At 52.0% G+C, this 15,963-nt stretch overlaps 2 protein-coding genes across 2 annotated transcripts; one reads left to right on the top strand and one right to left on the bottom strand.

Moving 5' to 3' along the window:
• Positions 1 to 557: 557 nt before the first annotated feature.
• Positions 558 to 7,421, top strand: LOC148958497 (uncharacterized). The gene is made up of 7 exons (XM_089112460.1): positions 558 to 589; positions 3,594 to 3,801; positions 4,089 to 4,209; positions 4,523 to 4,612; positions 5,548 to 5,641; positions 6,314 to 6,410; positions 7,242 to 7,421. Exons 1-7 carry the CDS (start codon positions 558 to 560, stop codon positions 7,419 to 7,421), a joined length of 822 nt encoding a protein of 273 aa, XP_088968586.1.
• A 134-nt stretch (positions 7,422 to 7,555) lies between these two features.
• On the bottom strand, positions 7,556 to 15,146 carry LOC148958496 (uncharacterized). Its single transcript, XM_089112459.1, has 3 exons — positions 9,778 to 15,146; positions 8,880 to 9,234; positions 7,556 to 7,645 (listed from the first exon to the last, which is right to left on the bottom strand). Exons 1-3 carry the CDS (start codon positions 15,144 to 15,146, stop codon positions 7,556 to 7,558), a joined length of 5,814 nt encoding a protein of 1,937 aa, XP_088968585.1.
• Between the last annotated feature and the right edge of the window lie 817 nt (positions 15,147 to 15,963).

Genomic DNA, 15,963 nt, shown 5'->3' with positions numbered 1-15,963 from the left:
AGCTCAAGCACCACCACCACAACCAGCACCAGCACCAGCGCCAGCACCAGCACCAACACCAGCACAAACACTGGGTCAAGCACAAGCAGCAGTACCACCACCAGCACCAGCACCAGCCTAAGCACCAGCACCAGCACCACCACCAGCTCCAGCACCAGCGCCAGCACCAGCACCAACACCAGCACATGCACTGGGTCAAGCACAAGCAGCAGTACCAGCACCAGCACCACCACCAGCACCAGCAGCAGCCTAAGCACCAGAAACAGCACCAGCACCGGCTCCACCACTAGTACAGGCAATAGCACAGGCGCTGGCACCGGCCCAGGCGCCAGCAAAAGCAACAGTATCAGCACCAGCACAAGCTCCAGCGCCAGCACCAGCCTAAGCCTCAGCACCAGCACCAGCACCAGCACCAACACCAGCACCAGCACCAACACCAGCACAAGCACTGGGTCAAGCACAAGCACCAGCACCACCACCACCACCAGCACCAGAACCAGCAGCAGCACTAGCCTAAGCACCTGAACCAGCACCAGCACCAGCTCCATCACTAGTTCATGCACCAGCACAAGCGCTGGCACCGGCCCAGGTACCAGCATAAAGCAACAGCATCAGCTACAGCCTAAGGACCAGCCTAAGCACCAGCACCAGCACCATCACCAACACCAGCGCCAACACCAGCACAAGCACTGGGTCAAGCACAAGCACCAGCACCAGCACCATTACCAGCACCAACACCAGCACAAGCACTGGGTCAAGCACAAACACCAGCACCAGAACCAGCACCAGCACCAGGACCAGCCTAAGCACCAGGACCACCCTAAGCACCAGGACAGGCACAATTGCCACCATCAGCAAAAGCAACCGCACAGGCACCAGCACCAGTCCCAGCTCCAGCACCAGCAGCAACACCAGCCTAAGCACCAGAACTAGCACCAGGACCAGCACCAACCTAAGCACCAGGACAGGCACAAGCTCCAGCACCAGCACCAACAGCACCACAAGCACTGGGTCAAGCTCAAGCACCACCACCACAACCAGCACCAGCACCAGCGCCAGCACCAGCACCAACACCAGCACAAACACTGGGTCAAGCACAAGCAGCAGTACCACCACCAGCACCAGCACCAGCCTAAGCACCAGCACCAGCACCACCACCAGCTCCAGCACCAGCGCCAGCGCCAGCACCAACACCAGCACATGCACTGGGTCAAGCACAAGCAGCAGTACCAGCACCAGCACCACCACCATCACCAGCAGCAGCCTAAGCACCAGAATCAGCACCAGCACCGGCTCCACCACTAGTACAGGCAATAGCACAAGCGCTGGCACCGGCCCAGGCGCCAGCAAAAGCAACAGTATCAGCACCAGCACAAGCTCCAGCGCAAGCACCAGCCTAAGCACCAGCACCAGTACCAGCACCAGCACCAGCACCAGCACCAACACCAGCACCAGCACCAACACCAGCACAAGCACTGTGTCAAGCACAAGCACCAGCACCATCACCACCACCAGTACCAGAAAAAGCAGCAGCACTAGCCTAAGCACCTGAACCAGCACCAGCACCAGCTCCATCTCTAGTTCAGCCTAAGCACCAGCACCAGCACCACCACCAGCTCCAGCACCAGCGCCAGCACCAGCACCAACACCAGCACATGCACTGGGTCAAGCACAAGCAGCAGTACCAGCACCAGCACCACCACCATCACAAGCAGCAGCCTAAGCACCAGAACCAGCACCAGCACCGGCTCCACCACTAGTACAGGCAATAGCACAAGCGCTGGCACCGGCCCAGGCGCCAGCAAAAGCAACAGTATCAGCACCAGCACAAGCTCCAGCGCAAGCACCAGCCTAATCACCAGCACCAGTACCAGCACCAGCACCAGCACCAGCACCAACACCAGCACAAGCACTGTGTCAAGCACAAGCACCAGCACCATCACCACCACCAGCACCAGAACAAGCAGCAGCACTAGCCTAAGCACCTGAACCAGCACCAGCACCAGCTCCATCTCTAGTTCAGCCTAAGCACCAGCACCAGCACCACCACCAGCTCCAGCACCAGCGCCAGCACCAGCACCAACACCAGCACATGCACTGGGTCAAGCACAAACACCAGCACCAGAACCAGCACCAGCACCAGGACCAGCCTAAGCACCAGGACCACCCTAAGCACCAGGACAGGCACAATTGCCACCATCAGCAAAAGCAACCGCACAGGCACCAGCACCAGTCCCAGCTCCAGCACCAGCAGCAACACCAGCCTAAGCACCAGAACTAGCACCAGGACCAGCACCAACCTAAGCACCAGGACAGGCACAAGCTCCAGAACCAGCACCAACAGCACCACAAGCACTGGGTCAAGCTCAAGCACCACCACCACAACCAGCACCAGCACCAGCGCCAGCACCAGCACCAACACCAGCACAAACACTGGGTCAAGCACAAGCAGCAGTACCACCACCAGCACCAGCACCAGCCTAAGCACCAGCACCAGCACCACCACCAGCTCCAGCACCAGCGCCAGCACCAGCACCAACACCAGCACATGCACTGGGTCAAGCACAAGCAGCAGTACCACCACCAGCACCAGCACCAGCCTAAGCACCAGCACCAGCACCACCACCAGCTCCAGCACCAGCGCCAGCACCAGCACCAACACCAGCACATGCACTGGGTCAAGCACAAGCAGCAGTACCAGCACCAGCACCACCACCATCACAAGCAGCAGCCTAAGTACCAGAACCAGCACCAGCACCGGCTCCACCACTAGTACAGGCAATAGCACAAGCGCTGGCACCGGCCCAGGCGCCAGCAAAAGCAACAGTATCAGCACCAGCACAAGCTCCAGCGCAAGCACCAGCCTAAGCACCAGCACCAGTACCAGCACCAGCACCAGCACCAGCACCAACACCAGCACCAGCACCAACACCAGCACAAGCACTGTGTCAAGCACAAGCACCAGTAACAGTATCAGCACCAGCACAGTATCAGTATCAGTATCAGCAAAAGCAACAGTATCAGCACCAGCACAAGCTCCAGCGCAAGCACCAGCCTAATCACCAGCACCAGTACCAGCACCAGCACCAGCACCAGCACCAACACCAGCACAAGCACTGTGTCAAGCACAAGCACCAGCACCATCACCACCACCAGCACCAGAACAAGCAGCAGCACTAGCCTAAGCACCTGAACCAGCACCAGCACCAGCTCCATCTCTAGTTCAGCCTAAGCACCAGCACCAGCACCACCACCAGCTCCAGCACCAGCGCCAGCACCAGCACCAACACCAGCACATGCACTGGGTCAAGCACAAACACCAGCACCAGAACCAGCACCAGCACCAGGACCAGCCTAAGCACCAGGACCACCCTAAGCACCAGGACAGGCACAATTGCCACCATCAGCAAAAGCAACCGCACAGGCACCAGCACCAGTCCCAGCTCCAGCACCAGCAGCAACACCAGCCTAAGCACCAGAACTAGCACCAGGACCAGCACCAACCTAAGCACCAGGACAGGCACAAGCTCCAGCACCAGCACCAACAGCACCACAAGCACTGGGTCAAGCTCAAGCACCACCACCACAACCAGCACCAGCACCAGCGCCAGCACCAGCACCAACACCAGCACATGCACTGGGTCAAGCACAAGCAGCAGTACCACCACCAGCACCAGCACCAGCCTAAGCACCAGCACCAGCACCACCACCAGCTCCAGCACCAGCGCCAGCACCAGCACCAACACCAGCACATGCACTGGGTCAAGCACAAGCAGCAGTACCAGCACCAGCACCACCACCATCACCAGCAGCAGCCTAAGCACCAGAACCAGCACCAGCACCGGCTCCACCACTAGTACAGGCAATAGCACAAGCGCTGGCACCGGCCCAGGCGCCAGCAAAAGCAACAGTATCAGCACCAGCACAAGCTCCAGCGCAAGCACCAGCCTAAGCACCAGCACCAATACCAGCACCAGCACCAGCACCAGCACCAGCACCAGCACCAACACCAGCACCAGCACCAGCACCAACACCAGCACAAGCACTGTGTCAAGCACAAGCACCAGTAACAGTATCAGCACCAGCACAGTATCAGTATCAGTATCAGCAAAAGCAACAGTATCAGCACCAGCACAAGCTCCAGCGCAAGCACCAGCCTAATCACCAGCACCAGTACCAGCACCAGCACCAGCACCAGCACCAACACCAGCACAAGCACTGTGTCAAGCACAAGCACCAGCACCATCACCACCACCAGCACCAGAACAAGCAGCAGCACTAGCCTAAGCACCTGAACCAGCACCAGCACCAGCTCCATAGTTCAGCCTAAGCACCAGCACCAGCACCACCACCAGCTCCAGCACCAGCGCCAGCACCAGCACCAACACCAGCACATGCACTGGGTCAAGCACAAACACCAGCACCAGAACCAGCACCAGCACCAGGACCAGCCTAAGCACCAGGACCACCCTAAGCACCAGGACAGGCACAATTGCCACCATCAGCAAAAGCAACCGCACAGGCACCAGCACCAGTCCCAGCTCCAGCACCAGCAGCAACACCAGCCTAAGCACCATCACCACCACCAGAACAAGCAGCAGCACTAGCCTAAGCACCTGAACCAGCACCAGCACCAGCTCCATCTCTAGTTCAGGCACCAGCACAAGCGCTGGCACCGGCCCAGGTACCAGGTGAAAGCAACAGCCTAAGCACCAGCACCAGCACCAGCACAAGCACCAGCACCAACACCAGCACCAACACCAGCACAAGCACTGGGTCAAGCGCCAGCACCAGCACAAGCACCAGCCCCAGCACCAAAACCAGCACCAGCTTCAGCACCAATAGAGGCATTAGGACAGGCACAAGCGCCAGCATTAGCAAGATCAGAACTAGCACCAGCACAAGCAGCAGCACCAGCTCTTTTACTAGTAAAGGCAGCAGCACAAGTGCCTTTACCGGCCGAAGCACCAGCATAAGCACCAGCACCAGCAACAGCACCAGCATCAGCATCAGCACCAGCCCTATCACCAGCCCAAGCACCGGGTCCAGCATAATCATCAGCACCACCACCAACACCACCACCAGCACCAGCACCAGCCGGAGCACCAGGACAGGCACAAGCGCCAACAGCAGCACCAACACTAGCACAAGCACTGGGTCAAGCACAAGCACCAGCACCACCACCAGCACCAGCACTAGCACCAGCACCAGGCTAAGTACCAAGACAGACACAAGCGGAAGCATCAGCAATAGCAACATCACCAGCACCTGCACCAGCACCAGCACCAGCACCAGCACCAGCTCAAGCACAAGCAACGGGTCTAGCACAAGCTCTAGCATCATCACCAGCACCAGCACCACCACCCCCACCAGCACCGACGTGAGCACCAAAACAGGCAGAAGCGCCAGCGCCAGCACCAGCACCAGCACCAGCACCGGCACCAGCAAAAGCTCCAGCGCCAGAATCAGCACAAGCACAAGGTCCAGCAAAAACACCAGCACTTGTATAGGCAGACGCACATGCACAAGCATCAACATCACCACCAGCACAGGCACCAGCACCCGCACAAGCACAAGCACAGAACCAATACCACCTACAGCACCAGTGCAGGCACCAGCACAAGCACCAGAACCCGCTCCAGTAATAGTACTGGTAGAAGTACCAGCACAAGCACCAGCACCAAAACCAGCACCAGCTTCAGCACTAGTACAGGCATCAGGACAGGAACAAGTGCCAGCATCAGCAAAAGCAACGGCACAGGCAACAGCAACAGCAGCAGCATAAGCACCGGCACCGGCCCAGGCTCCAGCACTAATACAGGCACAGGCACAAGTGCCAGTAACGGCCCAGGCACCAGCATAAGCACCAGCAGCAGCACCAGCACCAGCATCAGCACCAGCATCAGCATCAGAACCATCACCAGCCCAAGCACTGGGTCAAGCACAAGCACCAGCACGAGCACAACCACCAGCACCAGAACAAACAGCAGCACTAGCCTAAGCTCCAGGACAGGCAGAAGCGCCAACACCAGCACCAACACCAGCACATGCACCGGGTCAAGCAGAAGCACCAGCTCCGACACCAGTACCAGCAATAGCACCAGCACCAGCCTAAACACCAGGACAGGCACAAGCACCAGCACCAGCATCATCACCAGCACCAGCGGCACTAACACCAGCATCATCACTCTTTTACAAGTACAAGCAGCAGCACAAGTGCTAGTACCGGCCAAAGCACCAGCACAAGCACCAGCACCAGCTCCAGCACCAGCACTAGCTCCAGCCTAAGCACCAGGAAAGGCATATGCGCCAGCACCAGCACTAAGACCAGCACCAGCACCAGCACCAGCACCACTACCAGCACCACCACCAGCACCAGTCCCAGCCTAAGTACCAGGACAGGAACAAGAGCCAGAACCAGCACCACCACCAGCACAAGCACCAGAACCAGACCCACCACCAGAACCAGCACCAGCCTAAGCACCAGCTCCAGCACTAGCACCAGCACCAGCACCAGCACGAGCATTATCACCAGCCCCAGCACTAGTACAAGAGCCGGCATTGGCCCAAGCTCCACAACAAAAAGAGATACGAGCACCAGCACAAGTACCAGCACAAGCACAAGCTCCAGTACCAGCACCAGCAACAGCACTAGCACTAGTACAGGCACCAGCACAAGCGCCAGTACCGACCCAGGCACCAGAACAAGCACCAGCATCAGCACCAGCAAAAGCACCAGGACCAGCACAAGAACCAGCGACACCTCTAGCATCACCACCAGCACCAGCACCAGCACCAGCACCAGCCTAAGCACCAGGACAGGCGCATGCGCCAGCACCAGCACCAACACCAAACAAGCATCAGCACCAGCACCTCCACCAGCACCAGTACCAGCCTAAGCACCAGGAAAGCCAGAAGACCCAGCACCAGCATCAACACCAGCACAAGCACTGGGTCAAGCACAAGCAACAGCACCAGCACCAGCACAAAGTCCAGCATTAGTAGAGGTACCAGCATAAGCGCAGGCACCAGCCCAGGCACCAGCACCAAATCAGGCACCAGCAATAGCACCAGCACGAGAATAAGCATCAGGACCAATACCACCTACAGCACAAGCGCAGGCACCAGCACCAGCTCTAGCATTAGCACCAGCACCAGCACCAGTACCAGCATCATCACCAGCACAAGCACTTGCACTAGTACAAGAGCCGGCACTGGCCTAAGCTCCAGCACAAACACAGATAGGAGCACCAGCACCACCACCAGCACAAGCACCACAACCAGACCCACCACCAGAAACAGCACCATTACTAGCACTAGTACAGGCACCAGCACAAGCAAAAGTTCCGGCCCAGGCACCACAACAAGCACCAGCACCAGCACCAGCACCAATACCAGCAACCCCACCAGTACCAGCCTAAGCACGAGGAAAGCCACTAGACCCAGCACCAGAATCAACAGCAGCACAAGCACTGGGTCAAGCAGAAGCAACAGCACCAGCACAAGCACAAACTCCAGCATTAGTACAGGTACCAGCAAAAGCGAAGGCACCTGCCTAAGCACCAGCACCAGCATTAGAACAAATACCAGTACAAGCACCAGCTCCAGCACCACTACCAGCACCACCACCAGTACCAGTACCAGCCTAAGCACCAGAACAGGAACAAGAGCCAGCACCAGCACCAACACCAGCATAGGCACTGGTTCAAGCACCAGCACCACCACAACAACCAGCACCTGCACCAGCTCCAGCCCCAGCACCAGCACCAGCACCAGCCTAAGCACCAGGCAGGCACAAGCGCCAGCATCAGCCTAAGCACCAGGACAGGCACAAGCGCCAGCACCAGCACCAACAACAGCACAAGCACTGGGTCAAGCACAAGCAGCAGTACCACCACCAGCACCAGCACCAGCCTAAGCACCAGCACCAACATGAGCACCAGCACCAGCACCAGCCCAAGCAACGGGTCCAGCACAAGCATCAGCACCACCACCAACACCACCACCACCACCAGTACCAGCAGCAGCCTAAGCACCAGCACCAGCACCGGCTCCACCGCTAGTACAGGCACCAGCACAAGTGCCGGCACCGGCCCAGGCACCAGCAAAAGCAACAGCACCAGCACCAGCACAAGAACCGCTCGAGCACAAGCACCAGAACCACCACCAGTACCACAACCAGCACGAGCATCAGCCTAAGCACGAGGACAGGCACAAGCGCCAGAACCAGCAACAACACCCGCACAAGCACTGGGTCAATCACAAGCACCAGCACCAAAACCACCACCACCAGAATCACCACCAGCATCAGCACAAGCCTAAGCACAAAGACAGGCAGAAGCACAAGCACCAGCACCAGCATCAGCACCAACACCAGCACCAGCACCAGCACCAGCACAAGAACTGGGTGAAGCACAAGCAACAGCACCAACACCATCACCATCACCAGCACCAGCATCAGCTCCAGCGCCAGAATCAACACAAGCACCAGTTCCAGCACAAACACCAGCACTAGTATAGGCAGAAGCACAGGCACAAGCACCAGAACCAGCATCAACATCACCACCAGCACAGGCACCAGCACCAGCACAAACACCAGCACAAGCACAAGCACAAGCAACAGCACAGGCACTAGCACTAGCACTAGCACCACCAGCACCAGGACCAGAACCAGCAACAGCACCAGCTGTAGCTCTTTTACTAGTACAGGCACCAGCACAAGCGCTGCCACCAGCCCAGGCACAAGCAGATACAACAGCATCAGCACTAGCGCCAGTACATGCACCGGGTCCAGCACTAACAGCAGAACCAGCACCAGCACAGGCACCCGCACAGGCACCAGCACAGGCACCAGCACAGGCACCAGCACAGGCACCAGCACAGGCACCAGCACAGGCACCACCACAGGCACAAGCACAGGCACCATCACAGGCACCAGCACAGGCACCAGCACCAGCTCCAACAACATTACTGGTACAAGTACCTGCACAAGCGCCAGCACCAGCACCAAAACCAGTACCAGCTTGAGCACTAGTACAGACATTAGGACAAGCACAAGCTCCAGCATCGGCAAAAGCAACCGCACAGGCACCAGCACCAGCACTAGCACCAGCAGCAGCACCAGCTCCTGCACTATCATCAGCACCAGCACCAACATCAGCACCAGCACAATCACCAGCCCAAGCATCGGATCCAGCACAAGCATCAGCATCACGACCAACACTGTGGGGAATTCTGCGTAGAAAGCCCTGTGCTCGAATAGAATTCCCAGTGACACCAAATAACTCACAATTTTGTTAAACTCTCAATGATGATTCTCAATTCGTATTTCGTAATTCGTAAGTAACACCTACCGAAAGTTTACAGGTATATATATACGATTCTAATGGAAAGTTCTAGAACCTATATTATAAGCATGAGTCCACAAAACTACAATTAGAATTTACCTGAAAGTTCTGTCATGATGACGTTAGCAACCTATTACATAAGAATCTAAATTTACTACAGCTAGAAACCTCCCGAAAGAGCTAGAACAACTATTATGAGGCTAAATATAAAAACGAGGTTAACTAGGAAGTTCGATTAAATTAAGGTTGGCCTAAATGACGGATAGGATAATCGTTGTTATATACGTGTTTACATAAAGATTTAAATGTCATAATCAGTCAGCAAATATCAAAGGTAAGCTTCTCTAGAATGTTCTAAAACTTCTGACAAAGGGTACACTCAGATTTAGCACACACTCCCCCTATTAAAGTGTGACTACTGCTTTAATACTCCATACTGAGTTCGTCCTCTTCTTCAAGTGCCACGCCCATGATCCGATTCTTCGCGTTCGACTTCGCTTGTCTCTGAGGGCGACAGATTTCTGATGCATTTGGACTTTGTTTCGGCACAAAAGTTGGGGCTTCTGGATTGAGTGGTGTCTCCTGCACATCTTCTCCAATCTCCAAATCGCAGACTAGTTGCAGTGGTCTCTCAACGATGTAGCCGTTGCCCAGCCGTATCTTTAATCCTCGAACAGTGCCATCTGAGCCTTGGATGTGCTTCATAATCCTCCCGATCTTCCAATGAGCCTTGTTCTTTAAATCGTCTTTTAGAAGAACAACAGATCCTTTATTTGGAACTTCAGGGTTTTTATCGCTCCGGTGTCTTCTTCTTTCTTCTAGGGCCTTTATATACTCCCCCATCCATCTTTTACGTAATTGCTCTTTGGTTCTTTTTAGATGGATCAAACGTTTAGCTGGTCTCTCCTGCGGTTCCATGTTCTCGAAGTCTTCTTTCAGTTGAATGGAGTGACCCCCTCTTATGAGCATATTTGGCGTGATTACTGGTTGATCGAACTCTTCCCCTTGATAGCAGAGTGGTCGGTTGTTCATCGCAAGTTCCACGTCCAATAACACCTCTTCAAGCTCATGGAAACGCAGCCTCCCTTTTCCAATCATTTTCGCCAAGCTTTTCTTCATTATGCCGATAAGGCGTTCGAAGAACCCTCCCCACCATGGGGCTCTTGCCATGTTGAATCGCCAGCTGGTTCGTCGTTCTGCGAGATAGTTCATCAAGATGTGATCGTTCTTCAATCTCTTTAGCCATTTGCTTGTAGTGATGAATGTTTTGGCGTTGTCGCTGATCATCATCTTTGGTGTACCTCGTCTTGCCATGAATTCTTTGAAAGCGATCTTGAATTCTTCAGCCGTCATATCTTTACATAGCTTAAGGTGTACTGCTCTTGTGCTTGTGCAGGTGAATAGTGCCACGTACGCTTTCCCAACCTTATTCTTGTTCTGCTTGTATTCGATGGGTCCTGCAAAATCTACTCCAGTAACGGCGAATGGTTCATCCATCACAACACGGAAATCTGGCAGCATTGATTTGGTTGGGGAGTGTAGCGGTTTTGCTGAGAATCTTTTACACCAGTTACAATTTCGGACCAATTTCTTCACAACTGTTCTCAGTTTAGGAACCCAAAATCGGTCTCTGACGCTGGCCATTGTAGCTGATACGCCATTATGCAACACTTTCTTGTGATTCGCTGCGATGATAAGATCTGTTAACTTATGATTTCTTGGCAGCCAAATTGGATTGTAGTTTGGAATTCGACCATTATACCTCATTAGTCCGCATTCGTCTTCAGTGAGCTGACAATGCTTTGTTTCTCTAATTTGTTCTTGGGCTCTTTTGATCCAAAATGTCTCCGCAGTCTCGATTTCTTCTACTGTTATAATATTGTCCTTAGCTACCACCTCATTCTTCTGACATCTTCTGATAAACCGCATGATATACGCTGTAATTTTTAGCATCTTGTTGTAAGGATGTTTAAGCAGCAGTGTTTCGAGGTGGTTTGTCTCTGTTTCTGTGGCCATCAGCTGCTTTTTCTTGCTTCCCAACTTTTCTTTCAGTGACTGACTCGTCTCTCGTACTTCAGGTTGCTCAGGCCATTCTTCGTTGTTTATGAGCCAAAGAGGTCCTTCCTTCCAAAATCGATCAAGTTTCTTGGGGCTGACTCCCCTGCTCCCAAGGTCTGCCGGATTATCGTCGGTTGGGACGTAGTGCCACTGAATGAAATCCTTCTCTTGGATGGCTCTGGTTCTGTTTCTCACGTACTGACTCCATCTTCCTTGATCCTGTAGCCAGTGTAACACGGTTGTACTGTCAACCCATCCGTGAATTTCACTTATCGTACAATCAGACAGTGTGTTCTTTGGGTGACTCATCAGTCGGCTAAGCATGTGTGCTGCTTTTAATTCGAGTCGCGGGATTGACGTAGCTCTTGGGGCAATCCTTGATTTTGCTACTAACAGCTTGCTTTCTGCCTGGATACCTTCGTAATGAGAAACCACATACACGGCTGCAGCAACTGCCAATTTACTAGCATCGGAGAATCCATGCACAGTCATTTTTGATGGTTTTTCTTTTGTCACACTTCTGGGAATAGATATTGTTGGACATTGCTCCAGCTTCTTTATCCATCGGTTCCAGCGATCTTGAATATCTTTCGGTAATTCTTCATCCCATGACACCCTCAGTAGACATACTTCACTGTATATGATCTTCCCAACAATGATCACCGGTGCTGCGATTCCTAATGGGTCAAAAATTCCGTTTATTGCTGAAAGCATTTTCCTCTTCGTAACAATATCACCATCCAAACCTTCGATGCAATGTTCGAAACTGATTTCGATCATGTCCTTTGACTTGTTCCATTTTATTCCAAGGATCTTTGTTTCGTCAGCGTGTGTTCCAACAGTGGTTTTTGCATATGTTTCTTCTACATTGGCCTCTTGACGTACTTCTTCGTTATGCTCTACTAGATCTGCGTTGCTGTGCCATTTGTGTAAGGTGAAGCCACCGGCTGCCATAATCTCCCTACTTTCTTCTTTGAATCTGATCAGCTCTTCCTTGTTGTCGGCTGAACATTGGACGTCATCAACATACGTATTCTTCTGCAAATGTTCCACAGTCTTTGGATACTTGTCTTTGTAAAGATCCAGATGCTTGCTTAACGTCGCCCCCAAAATGTAAGGACTTGAGGCAGACCCAAATATCACTCGAGTGAAACGGTATTCTTCGATCGTTCTGCTTTCCAAATCGTTGTACCACAATAGGCGTAGAGCATCCCTATCTTGTGGTTGGATTTTGATCTGTAAGAAGGCCTTCCGTATGTCTCCCGTGATACAATACTGATGCATTCTATTCTTCAAGAGAATGTCGAATATCAACGGCTGTAAAGGCGGTCCGGTTTCCAGCAGGTCGTTCAAGGAGGGATCTTGTGAAGTGTTCCTTGCTGAACAATCATACACGATCCGAAGCTTGGTGGATTCTGCGTTGTCCCTTATAACTGCTTGGTGTGGGATCCAATGTACTATTTCGCCAGTAGGTTTATCTGGAACCCTCTCTATGATCCCTTTATCCAACTGCTCCCTCATAATTGCATCATATTCTTCCAGCTTCCCCAGTTTTTGCAGTCTTCGTACTGTACTTGCTAGCCTTGCCAACGCCAATACCTTGTTTGTTGGTAGAGATCCTGCGCTCTCCTTCCAGGGGAGTCGAGTAATGTAGGTTCCATCAGGAAGGCGTTCCAGTCTTTCCATGAAGTCACTGTGAAATTCTTCTGCACTGGAATCCTTTAGGCCCAAGACTTCTAGCGAACACATTTGCTCGAATTCATCCTTGGTCGACCTTGTAAAGAATGTCTTCTCTGTTTGCGTGCTTCTTTGGGTTGCCATACCAGACAATGTCCACCCAAGCATAGTAAATTCTGCTCCCGGATCCTTGTTAGTGTCAGGCCCCAAAACCGCTGGTTCCGCTGTCTTTATACGCTGATAGTCTGCAGCTCCGAGGATGATATGGACTGGTAGCGTGCTTTCAGTTGCTTCTTCATCGCTGAATTGCAATCTTCGTAATTTCCAGTACTTCTTCTTGAGTTCACTGATGCCGGGATTTGTCAGGAATGTCAACACGTCCTTTTCTCCATTGATGCACTTCAGATCCATACTGAAACCTTCTACTGCGTTGAATGCTACTGTCACTCGATACAGTTCCACCTGTTTGACTACCGTGCCATACATCTGCTCGATTGCTCTTCTTTCGGTTTTGAAGGGGCGTATGTTAAGTTGTCGAATTAGATTTGTGCAGATGTAAGAGCTTCCAGCGCCACTATCGAGCATTATCCTTGCGTCTATGCCATTTACTTTGGCCATCAGTGTTGCATGGATCGTCGTGGTTTCCTCCATTGCTCTCTTTCCCTTCTCATTGGCAAGATATGATGCTGAACTACTGGCCTGTTCTCCTCCGAATGGGTTGCTGCTGTCACAAACCGATGTATGATGTCGTCCTCCGCATTTAATACACCCTCTTGATCTGCACTTTGATGCCACGTGACCCGCACTTGTACAGTTGAAGCATAGGTTCTTTGACTTCAGCAATTCCTTTCTATGTGCTACATCTAAAACCTTGAAGCAGTCCTTGCTACGGTGATTGTTTTTTCCACAGTAAACACAGATAGTTCGGAAGTTCTTCTGCGATGCGCTAGCCAACATCACCCTGTCACTGCCCTTGAAGTCTCTCTTAGGCTCTGCTGACCTCCTGCTTGCTTGCAAACTGGATTCTCCTGTTACTGGATGTCTGTCCACGTATTTTCTCAGGTTCTCTACGAGTTGCTCTAAGTCCCATTCCTCCCAGTCATCGTCTTTAGAAACCAAGGCCTCTTTTACCGGTCCAAGCTTGTCCATAACGGTGTAGACATGACTTTGTGCTGTCTGTAGTTTCTTCATTGTCGCCAAGGTTCGTACAATCCTTGCCAGTTTGTTGTAGAACTCGTGTATATCTCTTGTTTGGTTGACGTTAACGATTCGCCCCAGGCCTTCAAGTTCTTGAATCAGCGCTTTTCTGACTTTGATGTCTTTTCCATAATTGGTCTCCAGTATCCTCTTCGCTTCCTCGTATCCGTCAGGCGTGTGCGGCAATCCAAGAATGTCATCACGGGGCTTTCCTTGCACTAGCTCCATCAAATAGTTGAATTTGCTAATCTCCGCTATTCCTGATCCGTCCACTTCTACTGTAAACTGGTTCCAAAAGCGAAGCCAATCCTTGAAATCCCCTTGAAATGGTGTTATTGTGTATTTCTGCAATTTCACTGTTGGCTGTTTCTGGGCTAGTTCCATATTGTGTGATTTGGCGTTTTCTTGCTCCATTTGTAGTTTTCTGCGCATCCAATTTTCTTCCATTTGTATTTGCTTCTCGCGTGCCTCTTCCTGTTGTTGTTGTTGCTGTTTTGTAAGCCTTGCTGCTTGTTCCATCATCTGTCGCTGTTTTTCGAGATCTTCCTGGAGCTTGTGTTCATTTTCCCTTTTCTGTATCACGTTTATTCTCTCTCTCAGTTGAGTTCTCATCTCTTTGAATGGGTTGATTTCTTTCTTTTGTTTTTGAGACCATTCTCGTAGTGCTTCAATGGTTAGATCTTCCGTTTCCATAATGCAGTTCATTGCTTTGTCCTTTCCGGTTTCTAGTTCTTTTATTGCTTGAGTCACTCTTTCCAACGATAACTGCACTTCCTCGATGTCCTGTGACTGTAAATTCTCCGAGATTTCTTCCAGAAGTATTTGTTTCAGTAAAAGTTCTCTTTGAAAATTGTTCTGGACTGCCATTTTGTTGTACTAGTGTTTCCAGCTTGTTTTCTTGTTCAATGTCCTGGCAGGGTCGCCACTTTTAGTGTGGGGAATTCTGCGTAGATAGCCCTGTGCTCGAATAGAATTCCCAGTGACACCAAATAACTCACAATTTTGTTAAACTCTCAATGATGATTCGCAATTCGTAATTCGTAATTCGTAAGTAACACCTACCGAAAGTTTACAGGTATATATATACGATTCTAATGGAAAGTTCTAGAACCTATATTATAAGCATGAGTCCACAAAACTACAATTAGAATTTACCTGAAAGTTCTGTCATGATGACGTTAGCAACCTATTACATAAGAATCTAAATTTACTACAGCTAGAAACCTCCCGAAAGAGCTAGAACAACTATTATGAGGCTAAATATGAAAACGAGGTTAACTAGGAAGTTCGATTAAATTAAGGTTGGCCTAAATGACGGATAGGATAATCGTTGTTATATACGTGTTTACATAAAGATTTAAATGTCATAATCAGTCAGCAAATATCAAAGGTAAGCTTCTCTAGAATGTTCTAAAACTTCTGACAAAGGGTACACTCAGATTTAGCACAACACCAGCACCACCACCAGCACTAGCACCAGCCTTTGCACCAGGACAGGCACAAGCGCCAGCACCAGCACCAACACTAGCACAAACACTTGGTCAAGCACAAGCACCAACACCAACACCAGCACCAGCACCAGCACCAGCACCAGCCTAAGCACCAGGAAGGCAAAAGAGCCAGCATCAGCAAAAGCAACGGCACAGGCACAAGCACCAGCACAAGCACAAGCACAAGCACCGAT

This window comes from Rhopilema esculentum, chromosome 14 (assembly GCF_057945365.1).
Source record: "Rhopilema esculentum isolate cy_ngs chromosome 14, ASM5794536v1, whole genome shotgun sequence".
Taxonomy (NCBI): domain Eukaryota; kingdom Metazoa; phylum Cnidaria; class Scyphozoa; order Rhizostomeae; family Rhizostomatidae; genus Rhopilema; species Rhopilema esculentum.
This window is presented reverse-complemented; position numbering and strand designations above follow the sequence as displayed.

Excerpts from the sequence above, each read along its gene's own strand:
- LOC148958497 (XM_089112460.1), top strand. The coding sequence starts at position 558 with ATGCACCAGCACAAGCGCTGGCACCGGCCCAG. Across the intron at positions 590-3,593 it reads AAGCGCTGGCACCGGCCCAG|CACCAGCACCAGCGCCAGCA; the intron begins GTACCAGCATAA and ends CACCACAACCAG. Across the intron at positions 6,411-7,241 it reads GTACCAGGACAGGAACAAGA|ATAGGAGCACCAGCACCACC; the intron begins GCCAGAACCAGC and ends GCACAAACACAG.
- LOC148958496 (XM_089112459.1), bottom strand. The coding sequence starts at position 15,146 with ATGGCAGTCCAGAACAATTTTCAAAGAGAACTTTTACTGAAACAAATA. Across the intron at positions 9,235-9,777 it reads GAGGACGAACTCAGTATGGA|AATTCCCCACAGTGTTGGTC; the intron begins GTATTAAAGCAG and ends CTTTCTACGCAG. Across the intron at positions 7,646-8,879 it reads GTGCCTGTGCTGGTGCCTGT|GCTGGTACTGGTACTGGTGG; the intron begins GCTGGTGCCTGT and ends TCTGGTGCTTAG.